Below are 15,206 nucleotides of genomic sequence, written 5' to 3'. Positions count from 1 at the left end.
CACTCGTTTACCGACGACTCGGACTTCGACGGGCTCTCGAACCAGTATGTACACCTAGATAATGTATATTAGAGCTGATTTTCTCTTTTCTTTTTATTACAGTATACAGTACACTGCTATATAAACATTTAAAAATATGCCAGAAATGTTGTAAATGGTGCAAAGGTGACATTAAAATATTATCAAAGATGGTTGACACACTCATTATAATGTGCTCCTCACTTAGTGACATACTCGTTTACCAGCGTGATCATAGGAATGCAACTCCGTCGTTAAATGAGGAGAGGCTGTACTGTATACACTCGGTAATACAGTACATTAATTCTGTGCCCGTATATTATATAAAACAAGGATTTGTGCCTCCCATGTGGAAGTCTGTCACACTAGCAACTACATTCTGTAAAAGTAATTACCAATTTGAGTTTTCTGGGGAAAAGGAGGAGAGGTAAATTGAGCACCTGGTCCTGCCTCTTAACTTAAAACTGACTGACGAAGATTCAGTTGGGAAGACCAAAAATAAGTTAAACAAAACATTTTATATAACCCTCGTCACATTCATGTCTTGGTAACTCAGCCCTTACCCCAAAACTTCTCTATAATTCTATTGAAATGCCACAGCCCTTTGAGTATAGCAGTGTCAAATAGCAGACTTGTGTAAAGTAGACTTCTGTATCCTACATATAATGTTCGTGTTGTAAAAGAGAAGAGTGACTACTGTATGTGCTTGTAGACTATAGTAGCCTTCCTGGAGTTTATACAGTTCTTATGCATAATAAATTTTGTAGATTTGGCTGTTTTGTTGTGCTACACTGATATTTTAAAGTGAATGTTTGTGCCACTAATGTTTATGCATAATCTCTTATTGTACACTGTGTATGAGTAATATAGTTTGTATGTTTACATGAATTTTTTAGAAAATGTATTGCTTTTCAGCTTTACACTTATTGCGGATTTGACTCGCCATCTGTTTGTCCATTCTGAAGAGCCAGCCTATGTCTGCCCTTACAACAATTGTGAATATAAATGCCGCTCATCACCTACTCTGAACAGACATATTAAAATGGTGAGACTGATGAATCTGTGTGACTCTTATCAAAACTTTAGTCTGGGAAAATGTTGGTCACGTATACCTCTCCTGTCTAATCTGTTAGTCTGTCCTATGTCTAATTTTTGTACAGCAGTTCTTTCCGTTTGAGTCTGTGCTGGTGTTGTGTGAGGATTTTAGTGCTTTCCAGTTTGTTTTTTCCATTTAGTATAATCTGTACAAGCAATTTGTATATTACATTTGTTAAGGTACCAGTCTGTAGTTCAGGACTTGTGGCTTGTCATCTTTCTTGAATGTTGGTATCACATTGCTATGTCTGACACTTTATCAGTCATAAATGATTTAAATGTCTGCACAAGTAATTTGCACAGTATTTCAACTTTCAGTATTTGTGGTGATATTCTGTTTGGTCTAGATGTGTTTAATGTGTGAAGTTCCATAGTCTTTTTTTACTTTCTTATCCATTTCATTTCTTGATGTTGTTGGTTGTTATTTTTTTTTTTTCAACAAGTCGGCCGTCTCCCACCGAGGCAGGGTGACCCAAAAAAGAAAGAAAATCCCCAAAAAGAAAATACTTTCATCATCATTCAACACTTTCACCACACACACATTATCACTGCTTTTGCAGAGGTGCTCAGAATACAACAGTTTAGAAGCATATACGTATAAAGATACACAACATATCCCTCCAAACTGCCAATATCCCAAACCCCTCCTTTAAAGTGCAGGCATTGTACTTCCCATTTCCAGGACTCAAGTCCGACTATAATTATTATTATTAATATTATTTTTATCATTATTATTTGAAGGTGACTACTAAATTCATAACAGGTCATATAGCATCTGGGGAATGGAAGGCCATCAGGTTCGATCCAAGAAAGTGGAAGATAATTCTTATTTCTTGGATAGAGAGCCCTTCACCAGCATAAGGAACCTTCCTGGAGGGGTCGTTGCTCGATAATCTCTTAGGTTTATCCTCGCTTCTATATATGATATTGATCCTGGCTCGTTTGTAAACACACTGTGGAATTAATGGTGTTTATTGCATTCCTCCTTGTCATTTCCTGTGAGTGTTCCCTCTTCTGTTCTATAAATTATCACTCAGTCCTTTATTCTTAATTTCCTTTTGATGAGGTTGGGAAGATACTTTGGTTTTATCTTTGCCTTGGCTGCTCTGTCAGTTTAAAATTGTTTTTCCGCTTCCCACCTTACCTGAAAATAATCTCTCTCTATACTGACAATTAAACCATAGGTTATTTCCAGGGAGGATTTATCTCTGTATTAACTATACTTAAACCTAAGATATTTTGGGCAACATTTTTGCAAAGTTTTCTGTAATAGGAAGTCTGAATTTTGTACTTGAACCCTTCAGCTGTCCAAATGTAGATCTATGGTTTCGCGCATAGCGCTCCGACCTTGATTTCCTCCATAAGAAAGCGTGTAAAAAAAAAATCGTAGATCTACATTCAGAGCAGTACATGAATGAACGTAGATCCACGTTTGGACAGTTTAAGGGTTAATATGCTTCAAACTCACATATATTATGGCATTTTACAGGTTCATAATGGCTTAAGAAAGGATCACTATGCTTGTCACATGTGCAACTTAAAATTCAACATGGGAGAGGTATTGACAAAACACCTGATTAAAGAACATGGGTTCCACTCTCCTGTAGGGCACACTCGGTTCAGGTAAGGTCAGTGGTCATTTAAGTGATATCTGAATTGTATTTTAATATTAAAATAATGATTTGACAAGAAATTTTGATAATGCAGTATTAACCATTCATTGATTAAAGAAGGACTGGAGAGGCATCACAAAGATCCATTGATAATGCTTCTGGGATTTATGGTAATAAAGTATTTTTGGGAAGTGTGAGGAGATGAATAACTTAAGTTGTAAATAACCTAAAAAAAAAAAAGGAAAGGCTGAAAAAAAAGGTATCGTAAAATGTTTATAAGATAATTATTTTTTAAGTCTCAATAAATGTGCTGTCACTTTTTTTTTCTAACCTCAGTGAAACATCGTGTTGCTAATGAAGATTCTACAAAGGAAAAATTTTAGCAACCATATTAGTTAATGCTGAATTGTTTTATTTATTTTTTTACATAGATAAAATGTTAAGCTAGTCCATTCTACTGGCAGTAATAGTTAATTATCTATACATTGTCCACTTTAAACTTTAAAGTTGGTAAAGATTTATTTTTGCTCATGTGAAATACTTGTCTAGTTATTGTTTATACACCTCGCTGCTAGACCTATAAAATGGCAAATTTTGGACAGTTTTATTGCAGTCATAGGATATATACCTAGAGGGGCATATATCTCTTTGTATATATGCTGAAAGTTTACCTTAATCTCTCTCTTAGGGTTTAACCCTTTCAAGGTCGAGAGGCCCTCTCCTAAACTTGTTCTCAGGGTCAAAAATTTTTTTGGGAAAAAAAAAAAATTCTTATGAAAAGATAGAGAATCTTTTCCCGATGATAATGACACCAAAAGTATGAAATTTGATGGAAAACTTATGGAATTATGCTCTCACGAAGTTAGCAGTCTCGACAATGTTTACGCATCTGCAATTTTGCCCACTGAGCCATTTTTTCGGCCAATTCCAGTATACTAGTCAACAAAAATCATAACTATTTCGCTAGAACTCCATTTTTTTCTATCGAATGAGTACAAGAAACCACCCATTTACCGATTTAAACTATCCAGTAAAGTGGTCAGAAATTAGCAATTTTGCCAATTTCACACAAATTTCAAAAGATGCCAATTTCCAAATAGGGACCAGAATAAACAAGACAGACATTCCTGGCACTAAAATAACATTTGCTCTGTTCATTAGTCATGTCCCCACGCCCCTCTTACATTTCTTTTACTTTCCACTTTGAATTTTTATTCTCACAAAAAATAGAAGATTTACTGTTATGCAGACTACTGCATTAGTGTAGAAATGGTTTAACTAATATCAGCGCACTTGTGAAAGAATATTAGACTTGCCAGTTGACGTGTATTAGATGCCTGGCATGATTGGTTTACTTTTGAACTTTGGCAAAAATCAAACATTTCTGCTACCTTGAGTTCAATTTCAAGGTACTTTTCATTGTGAAACCAATCAAAATCATCTCAATTTTTGTAATATATCTTCCATTCTATAAAATGAGATTGGGAAAACTAGAATACAACCATAAATACCATATGAAAATACAGTGCAAATTATTATTATAATAAAAAAGATGCACTAAACCACAAGGGCTATACAGCACTCGGGGCAGGAAGGAAGCGAGGGTATCAGGTGGCAAAAGGGAGATGGATGAGTAATAGGTTATGGAGAACAGCAGGGCAGTGGATGGTGAAAGGGTAGAGGGCAGCAAGAGATTGAGGTAGAAAGGGCTGAGGGGAGTGCAAAAGGTATCATCAGAGTTTGTGGAGTAAATCAGTCGTTGTCAAGAAGTCAATGAGAGAGTCATGATTAAAGGAGGGTCCATCAGCAAGAAGGGAAGGTAAAGAGAGAGAGTAGTAGAGCGGAGACGACGTTGGAGGTAAATTCTGCGTGCTCGTTGATAGAGAGGGCAGTCTAACAGAATGTGGCTAATCGATACTGGAACTTGACACTGCTCACAGAGAGGAACAGGGTGCCTCTCCATGAGATACCCATGAGCAAGACGAGTGTGGCCAATGCGAAGGCGGGAGAGAGTAGTCTCCCAACCTCGGCACTGTTGACAAGACAGCCAGTAACCTCTGCTCGGTTTAATAGAATGACGTTTGTTACTGAGCAGAGTTGACCAACGTTGTTGCCCAGTGGGTGTGAGGTGGGTAGCTATTAAAGCAAAATAGTCCAGAAATGGAACACCTCTATATGAAATTGGTAGGTCATGTACTGCTGACCGCGCAGCAGTGTCTGCCTGTTCATTGCCCTGTACGTCAACATGACCAGGGACCCAACGAAAAACAATATCTTTATGCTTGGTAGAGATACGGTGTAGCCAAAGTTGGATATGGAGAACTAGGGGGCGAGGTGTATCAAATTTCCGTATAGCCTGTAGAGCACTAAGGGAGTCTGAGACAACCACAAATAATGACACAGGCATAGATGCGATACGAATAAGTGCTGCAAGAATGGCATACAATTCAGCAGTAAAAATGCTAGCCGAAGATAGTAAATGCCCTCGCACGACGCTGTCTGGAAACAGTGCTGCGAATCCGACGCCGTCAGAAGACTTAGAGCCATCTGTGTACACTGCGATGGCATGAGAATGAGAGTGGAAGTGGTCAAGAAAAAGAGAGCAGGAAGCTCAGTTGGGCTTTCGAGCAAGGGAGTGAGAAAGAACAGACCCAAACAACTGGAACTTCCCAGGGGGGGTAGGGAAAAGCAAGATGCTACATGAACATATAGAGGTGGTAACTGAAGGGAAGACCCTCTTCAAGGGGGGCTCCTTGGCGTGGTGAAGAGGCTCTTGGTCTGAGGAATTAGCCCTGTCGGTCTTCTTCCTCAGACCGAACCTAATTACCCCCCATTCTCCCCTCCCCTATCCCATCCTCCCCATCCTCCCCTTTTTCCATTCCTCCTCCTCCTCCTCACCCCTCCCTTTTGCCCTTCCTCTTTTTAGCCTTCGTGATTTCTCCCACAGGCGCGCTAGTTCCTAGGTAGGGGAAAGGACACCGGGGTCGATCCCATTCCGTTGAGGTTTCTTGGCGGTGGCGTAGTTTGCCGTGGAATCTGGATTGCCTAGGGATGTCCCGATCCCTCTCCGGTATCCCGGAGTAGCTTTGGGTGTCTTTTGGGCGACGGGTGTATCTCTGGAAGCCACCTTTCGGATTCCGGGGGTGGTGGCTGAAGGAGGTATGCTTTGTGGCGGATATCCGGCCGCCCTCTCTTTTGTCCACCGAGGTAGCTCGGCAGATGTGAGGTTGCTATCCCGGATTGCTGGTTTACTGGCATGAAGGGTAGGGTATGGCACGGGTTCCATGCTGCATCTGCACTACTAGCGGTGTCGAGTCCTCTTGGGCGCGGAGGGAGATTTCCGGCCCTTTCATTCCTCCTGGGAACTATTCCTCCCCGCTCCCCCCTTTTTTTATTCTTTTTTTTGTTTTTATTTTCTTTTCTTCTTTCTTTTTTTTTCTTAAAAACAAAAAGCAAAGGAGTAACCTAACCATGGCAGCCCTAGTCCATGAAACCACTACCCCCGGGCCCCTTCTTGATACCGCACCCCATTCTGACCCTGCCTTGTGTTTAGACCACTCTTCGGACACTCCTGATGCCCCTGTACCTCTTGCTGGTGCTGTTTCCTCACCCGCTTCAGGTACCGGGGCTTCGACTGACTCCTTCGATTTGTCTGAACTCCGCTCTCCTTTGACTATGCTTCCGGCTTCTCCCTCTACGGTACGGCAATTTTCGAATCGCCCACCCATTTCATGCCGGACCAACTCCGGTCCTACTCCTAAACGCCAACGTCAATCTCCTGATGATGCTCCGTCGTTACCTTCCCATTCTACTCGGAAACGACCGACACGTCAAGCACTCCCTCTCCACGCTCAGTTTCGGACCACACAATGGACTAAATTCTTTACTTTAAGACCAACTTCTTCTTCTGCCTACCTTTCTGACCATAGTATTGCCAAAGCGCTCCTGCGTCATGTTGGCAGAGATATTTCATTTCACGCTCTCAGGAGCGGTACGCGCATCGTCACTGTCCAGAATGCTACCCAAGCTCATGATCTTTCTCTCCTTTCGAATATCGATACTACTCCTATCACTATTGAAAAACATCTTTCTCTCAATTCTTGTAGTGGTACTGTCATTCTGCCCCATACCATAGTCCAACAGAATTTCCAGTCATGTGGCAATGACATTTTTGAACAGCTGGAACTCCAGGATCTCCCAATCCTCAAAGTAGACACTTATGTCCTTCCTGCCCGGGGGCGGAGACGTTACCCTTGCAATGTGGCTCGTTTAACTTTTGACAGCCGAGAACTCCCGTCCTCTGTATATGTCGCGGGACATCGGTTACAAGTTCGAAAGGTGATACCTACACCGCAACAATGTAGAAATTGCTGGCGTTTTGGTCACCCAGCGAAATATTGCAGATCTATGGCCGAATGCCCAGTCTGTGGTGCCGACAACCATTCTAATACATCTTGCAGTCAACCTCCATCTTGCCTTAATTGTAATGAAGCTCACCCTTCGTACTCCCGCCGTTGCCAGGTCTACTTAAATGAACGTGAAATCCGTTGCCTCAAAGAGGCAGAAGGTCTCCCTTATGCTATGGCAGTTACTCATCTCCGCCTCCAAGGGAGACTACCCCGTGTTTCTTATTCTCGTGTTTCCAAACATCCCCCCACTTCTGGGGTCCCATCTTCTGCAGCCTCCTCTGTTGTTACCCCTCCCATAGCCATTACGGCATCTAATCCTTTTGCTGTCCTTGGCTCTGACGTCCCGACTACAACTCAGTCTGTTCTCACATCTTCGCGTCCTTCCTCACAAGCCCCAGTATCGACAAGACCTCGTACGACACCTAATACCAATCGCCCCTCTACTCAGAAGTCCAAAAAATCCACATTGCTCAAATCTTCTTTGCCCCTTCCTTCCCTTCTTCCACCTCCACACGTTACCTTTCCAGTCTCTGTACCTAGTTCTTCCCCTCTCTCTGGCTCTATTACAAGTGTGGAGATTCACCCTCCTCCTCGTACTATGCCTTCCACCCCCGTCCCCTCCCAAGTTTCTCCCTCTTCTGTCACCTCCCAGGTTTCTACCTCTTCTGTCCCCCCCCACACTTCATCTCCAGTCCCTTACACTTTTCCCTCCCCCTCTACTTTGGTACAGTCCATTACTGTCCCAATCTTTACTCACCCTCCTCCTCCTATCTCCAATATGGTTTCCCATACATCTTTGAATTCAGAAACACTTGAAGCCATTTCAGAATATATTGCAGAGACTAAACCTTCAATGGACACTGATTCACTTCCTGTTCCTTCTCTTCCCTCTCCTCCATCTTCACAACCCCATTCTTCGCAACGCTCCGTTCCTTCGCTACTTGAACATCTTCCAATGCCACCACACGTTGACTTTTCTAACCCCTCTAGTCCGTAGGTGCCTTTACCTACAGATTCCTGATATTTTCTTCATCGCCAATCATGGCCTATTTACAGTGGAATATCCGCGGCCTCAGGGGTAATCGGGGTGAGCTTCAGATGTTGCTTTCCAGGTTTTCCCCTGTTGGTGCTTGCTTACAAGAACCAAAATTACACTCGGCTGTTTTCCAACCTATCTCAGGCTATAATTTATTGTATTCTTCGGATCCTTTCTCAGATGGGACCTTTAATGAAAGTGCCCTTCTTCTACGCAATGATATTCCGTACTGTCAACTATTTGTCCATACCTCGCTGCATTACACTGCAGCCCGTATCCACTTGAATAAGTGGTTTACAATATGTTCTTTATATCTCTCTCCTTCTCGAGCATTTTCTATCCCAGACTTTGCCTTTCTTGTTTCATCCTTACCACCACCACTTCTGTTACTTGGTGATTTTAATGCCCACCATTTCCTCTGGGGGGGGTCTCATTGTGACTCACGTGGCATTCAGTTGGAGGCTTTTCTTGCCTCTCACCCCCTCCATGTTTTAAATACGGGTACTCCCACCCATTTTGATCCTCGTACTCATACTCTCTCTTGCATCGATCTATCAGTCTGCTCTTCCTCCACTGCACTAGACTTCACCTGGTCTGTTCTACCAGACTTACATGACAGCGATCATTTTCCGATCATTCTTACTTCTCCTTCCTATTCACCACCTTCCCGTAGCCCTCGCTGGCAATTTGATCGGGCAAATTGGGATCTTTACTCACACCTCACTGCTTTTAGTGAGGTTCCTTCTTCATCCTCCATTGATGAGCTCCTACACATCTTCTCGACATCAGTTTATACCGCGGCTTCTCATTCTATACCCCAAACCTCAGGCAGGCATTCTCAGAAGTGCGTGCCTTGGTGGTCTCCTGCTTGTGCTCGTGCAGTACGTTTGAAACGTGCTGCATGGGGCAGGTACCGGTACAATAGAACCGCTGAGAGACTTGTTGATTTTAAGCAGAAGCGTGCGATCGCTCGCCGTGTCATCCGTGAAGCTAAACGCACTTGTTGGCGAGACTATGTTTCCACCATCACCTCTGCTTCTTCTATGAGTGCAGTCTGGAAAAAAGTGAGGAAATTGAGTGGTAAATACTCTCCTGACCCGGCTCCTGTTCTACGGGTCACTGGTGTTGATATAGCAAACCCTCTCGACGTTGCCATTGAACTTGGCACACATCTGGTCCGTATTTCCCGAGGGCTCCATCTATGCCCCTCGTTTCTTTCCTCAAAGTCTGCCAGAGAGTTAGTACCCTTGGACTTTTCTTCTCTCGGAGAAGAACAGTATAATGTGCCTTTTACACTTCAAGAACTGGAGGCAACGCTCTCAGCTTGCCGATCATCGGCAGCTGGGCCTGATGACATTCATATTCGTATGTTACAACATTTACATCGGTCAGCCCTTGTAGTCCTCTTACACCTCTTCAATCTTATTTGGGCACAAGGAGTTCTTCCCCAGCTGTGGAAATCTGCCATTGTTCTCCCTTTCCGCAAACCGGGTACTACAGGACATGATGCCTCCCACTATCGCCCCATCGCTCTTACAAGTGCAGTTTGCAAAGTGATGGAACGCCTCGTAAATCGACGTTTAATGTGGTATTTAGAGACTCGCAACAGTCTCTCCGCTAGTCAATATGGCTTTCGTAAGGGTCGTTCTACCATAGACCCCTTACTACGCTTGGATACGTATGTTCGTAATGCCTTTGCGAATAATCACTCAGTTATTGCCATATTTTTTGACCTTGAGAAGGCATATGACACAACTTGGAGGTATAATATTTTGGCCCAGGCCCATTCCTTAGGCCTCCGAGGCAATCTACCATCCTTCCTTAAGAACTTTTTAACTGACAGACATTTCCGTGTTCGAGTCAATAATGTTCTTTCCCCGGACTTCGTCCAAGCTGAAGGTGTCCCTCAGGGATGTGTTCTAAGCACAACACTTTTTCTCCTTGCTATAAATGATTTGGCCTCTGTTCTTCCACCCAATATTTGGTCATCACTCTATGTTGATGACTTCGCTATTGCTTGTGCAGGCGCTGACTGTCACCTTATTGCAGTTTCTCTCCAGCATGCGGTCGACCGTGTTTCCACTTGGGCCACCACACATGGGTTTAAATTTTCAAGTACCAAAACTCACCAAATTACTTTCACTAGACGCTCTGTTATCTCCGATCATCCTTTGTATCTCTATGGCTCCCGTATCCCCGAACGTGATACAGTCAGGTTTCTAGGCCTTCTCTTTGACCGTCGGTTAACCTGGAAACCTCACATTACCTCTCTGAAGGCAACTTGTCACAGCCGGCTAAACCTTCTTAAAACCCTTGCTCATCTTTCCTGGGGAGCTGATCGTCGAACTCTGCTTCGCCTACATTCAGCCCTCGTTTTATCGAAACTCGATTATGGTGACCAGATTTATTCCGCGGCCTCTCCTGCTACTCTCTCTAGCCTTAACTCTATCCATCACCAAGGCTTACGTTTGTGCCTTGGTGCTTTTCGCTCTTCCCCTGTTGAGAGCCTCTATACAGAAGCAAATGTTCCATCCTTGTCTGATCGCCGTGATGCCCATTGCCTTCGTTACTATGTACGCTCTCACGATCTACACAATCCTTCCATTTATAGAATGGTCACCGATATTAGTAGACATTCTTTATTCGTTCGCCGCCCCTGTTTGCTCCGTCCCTTTTCTCTTCGCCTACTTTCACTCTTGTCTTCCCTTCAGTTACCACCTTTATATGTTCATGTAGCATCTCACTTTTCCCTACCCCCCTGGGAAGTTCCAGCTGTTCGGGTCTGTTCTTTCTCACTCCCTTGCTCGAAAGCTCAACTGCCTACGGTGGCTTCCCGCTCTCTTTTTCTTGATCACTTCCACTCTCATTCTCATGCCACCGCTGTGTACACAGATGGCTCTAAGTCTTCAGACGGCGTCGGATTCGCAGCAGTGTTTCCGGACAGCGTCGTACGAGGGCATTTACTATCTTCAGCTAGCATTTTTACTGCTGAACTGTATGCCATTCTTGCAGCACTTATTCGTATCGCATCTATGCCTGTGTCATCATTTGTAGTAGTCTCAGACTCCCTTAGTGCTCTACAGGCTATACGAAAATTTGATACATCTCATCCCCTAGTTCTCCGTATCCAACTTTGGCTACGCCGTATCTCTACCAAACATAAAGATATTGTTTTTTGTTGGGTCCCTGGTCATGTCGACGTACAGGGCAATGAACAGGCAGACACTGCTGCGCGGTCAGCAGTATATGACCTACCAATTTCCTATCGAGGTGTTCCATTTCTAGACTATTTTGCTGCAATAGCTACCCACCTTCGCACCCGTTGGCAACAACGTTGGTCAACTCTGCTCGGTAACAAACTTCATTCTATTAAACCGAGCATAGGTTACTGGCCGTCTTCTTGTCATCAGTGCCGAGGTTGGGAGACCACTCTCTCCCGCCTTCGCATTGGCCACACTCGTCTTACTCATGGGTATCTCATGGAGAGGCACCCTGTTCCTCTCTGTGAGCAGTGTCAAGTTCCAGTATCGATTAGCCACATTCTGTTAGACTGCCCTCTCTATCAACGAGCACGCAGAATTTACCTCCAACGTCGTCTTCGTTCTCCTACTCTCTCTTTACCTTCCCTTCTTGCTGATGGACCCTCCTTTAATCCTGACTCTCTCATTGACTTCTTGACAACGACTGATTTACTCCACAAACTCTGATGATACTTTTCGCACTCCCCTCAGCCCTTTCTGGTTCAGTCTCTTGCTGCCCTTTACCCTTTCACCATCCACTGCCCCGCTGTTATCCGTAACCTGTTGCTCATCCATCTCCCTTTTGCCACCTGATGCCCTCGCTTCCTTCCTGCCCTGCAGCGCTGTATAGTCCTTGTGGCTTAGCGCTTCTTTTTGATTATAATAATAATAATGAAGGGAAGACAAGAGCGAATGTAGGCGGAGAGAGAAGGGACGGAGCAAACGGGTGGCGAACAAATAATGTCTACTAATATCGGTGACCATTCTATAAATGGAAGGATTGTGGAGATCGTGAGAGCATACATAGTAGCGAAGGCAATGGGCATCACGGCGATCAAACAAGGATGGAACATTTGCTTCTGCATAGAGGCTCTCGACGGGAAGAGCAAAAAGCACCAAGGCATAAACATAATCCTTGGTGATGGATGAGGTTAAGGCTAGAGAGAGTAGCAGGAGAGGCCGCTGAATAGATCTGGTCACCATAATCAAGTTTCGATAAAATAGAGGGCTGAATGTAGGCGAAGGAGAGTTCGACGGTCAGCTCCCCACGAAAGATGAACAAGGGTTTTAAGAAGGTTCAGCCGTCTGTGACAAGTTGCCTTCAGAGAGGTAATGTGAGGTTTCGAAGATAACCTACGGTCAAAGAGAAGGCCAAGAAACCTGACTGTGTCACGTTCAGGGATACGGGAGTCATAGAGGTACAAAGGATGATCGGAGATGACAGAGCGTCTAGTGAAAGTAATTTGATGAGTTTTGGTACTGTAGAATTTAAACCCATGTGTGGTGGCCCAATTGGAAACATGGTCAACCGCATGCTGGGGAGAAACTGTAATGAGATGACAGTCAGTGCCTGCACAAGCAATATCGAAGTCATCAACATAGTGATGACCAAATATTGGATGGAAGAACAGAGGCCAAATCATTTATAGCAAGGAGAAAATGTTGTGCTCAGGACACATCCCTGAGGGACACCTTCAGCTTGGACAAAGTCTGGGGAGAGCACATTATTGACTCGAACATGGAAATGTCTGTCAGTTAAAAAGTTCTTAAGGAAGGATGGTAGATTGCCTCGAAGGCCTAAAGAGTGGGCTTGGGCCAAAATATTATACCTCCAAGTTGTCATATGCCTTCTCAAGGTCAAAAAATATGGCAATAACCGAGTGGTTATTCGCAAAGGCATTACGAACATACGTATCCAAGCGTAGTAAGGGGATCTATGGTAGATCGGCCCTTATGAAAGCCATATTGACTAGTGGAGAGACTGTAGTGTGTCTCTAAATACCACATTAAACGTCGATTTACCAGACGTTCCATCACTTTGCAAACTGCACTGGTAAGAGCAGTGGGACGATAGTGGGAGGCTTCATGTCCCGTAGTACCCGGCTTGCGGAAAGGGAGAACAATGGCAGATTTCCACAGCTGGGGAAGGACTCCTTGTGACCAAATAAGATTGAAGAGGTGTAAGAGGACTACAAGGGCTCACTGATGTAAATGTTCTAACATACGAATATGAATGTCGTCAGGCCCAGCTGCTGATGATCGGCAAGCTGAGAGTGTTGCCTTCAGTTCCTGAAGTGTAAAGGGCGCATTATACTGCTCTTCTCTGAGAGAAGAAAAGTCCAAGGGTACTAACCCTCTGGCAGACTTTGAGGAAAGAAACGAGGGGCATAGATGGAGCCCCCGGGAAATGCAAACCAGGTGAGTGCCAATTTCAATGGCAACGTCAAGAGGGTTTGCTACATCAACACTGGCGACCTGTAGAACAGGAGCCGGGTCAGAAGAGTATTTACCACTCAATTTCCTCACTTTTTTCCAGACTGCACTCATAGGGGAAGCAGAGGTGATGGTGGAAACAATCTCGCCAGCAAGTGCGTTTAGCGTCACGGATGACACGACGAGCGATCGCATGCTTCTGCTTAAAATCAAGAAGTCTCTCATCACTTCTTTTGTACCGGTACCTGCCCCATGCAGAGCATTTCAAGCGTACTGCACGAGCACAAGCAGGAGACCACCAAGGCACGCACTTCTGAGAATGCCTGCTTGAGGTTTGGGGTATAGAATGAGAAGCTGCGGTTAAAACTGACGTTGAGAAGAGGTGAAGGAGCTCATCAGTGTAGGATGAAGAAGGAACCTCACTAAAAGCAGTGAGTTGTGAGTAAAGGTCCCAATTTGCCTGATCAAATTGCCAGCAAGGGCTACGGAAAGGTGGTGAATACGAAGGAGAAGTAAGAATGATTGGAAAAGGATCACTGTCATGTAAGTCTGGTAGAACAGACCAGGCGAAGTCTAGTGCAGTGGAGGAAGAGCAGACCGATAGATCGATGCAAGAGAGAGTATGAGTATGAGGATCAAAATGGGTGGGAGTACCCGTATTTAAAACATGGAGGGGGTGAGAGGCGAGAAAAGCCTCCAACTGGATGCCACGCGAGTCACAATGAGACCCCCCAGAGGAAATGGTGGACATTAAAATCGCCAAGTAACAGAAGTGGTGGTGGTAAGGATGAAACAAGAAAGGCAAAATCTGGGATAGAAAATGCTCGAGAAGGAGAGAGATATAAAGAACATATTGTAAACCACTTATTCAAGTGGATACGAGCTGCAGTGTAATGCAGCGAGGTATGGACAAATAGTTGACAGTATGGAATATCATTGTGTAGAAGAAGGGCACTTTCATTAAAGGTCCCATCTGAGAAAGAATCCGAAGCATTCAATAAATTATAGCCTGAGATAGGTTGGAAAACAGCCGAGTGTAATTTTGGTTCTTGAAAGCAAGCACCAACGGGAAAATCTGGAAAGCAACATCTGAAGCTCACCACGATTACCCCAGAGGCCGGTGGATATTCCACTGTAAATAGGCCATGATTGGCAACGAGGAAAATACCAAGAATCCGTAGGGAAGGGCACCTACGGACTAGAGGTTAGAAAAGTCAACCTGCGGCAGCATCGGAAGATGTTCAAGCAGCGAAGGAACGGAGCGTTGCGAAGAATGGAGTTGTGGAGATGGAGGAGAGGGAAGAGAAGGAACAGGAGGTGGATTAGTGTCTATTGAAGGTTTAGTCTCTGCAATATATTCTGAAATGGCTTCAAGTGTTTCTGAATTCAAAGACGTATGGGAGACAGTATTGGAGGTAGAAGGAGGAGGGTGAGTAAAGATTGGGACAGTAATGGACTGTACCAAAGTAGAGGGGGACAAAAGAGTGTAGGGGACTGGAGAAGTGTGGGAGGGGACAGAAGATGCAGAAACCTGGGAGGTGGCAGAAGAGGGAGAAACTTGGGAGGGGATGGGGGTGGAAGG

At 44.3% G+C, this 15,206-nt stretch overlaps 1 protein-coding gene across 1 annotated transcript in view; it reads left to right on the top strand.

Moving 5' to 3' along the window:
• The window catches only part of LOC128688300 (histone H4 transcription factor), a 37,749-nt gene that overhangs the window by 15,254 nt on the left and 7,289 nt on the right, over positions 1 to 15,206 (top strand). The window contains exons 8-9 of the mRNA XM_053776061.2: positions 934 to 1,063; positions 2,603 to 2,736. Of these exons, the coding sequence (XP_053632036.1) occupies positions 934 to 1,063; positions 2,603 to 2,736 (264 nt within the window). The remainder of the gene's footprint in view (positions 1 to 933; positions 1,064 to 2,602; positions 2,737 to 15,206) is intronic.

Source organism: Cherax quadricarinatus, chromosome 19 (genome assembly GCF_038502225.1).
Source record: "Cherax quadricarinatus isolate ZL_2023a chromosome 19, ASM3850222v1, whole genome shotgun sequence".
NCBI lineage: Eukaryota > Metazoa > Arthropoda > Malacostraca > Decapoda > Parastacidae > Cherax > Cherax quadricarinatus.
Note: the sequence above shows the minus strand (reverse complement) of the source record. Positions and strands in the feature narration are given on the sequence as shown.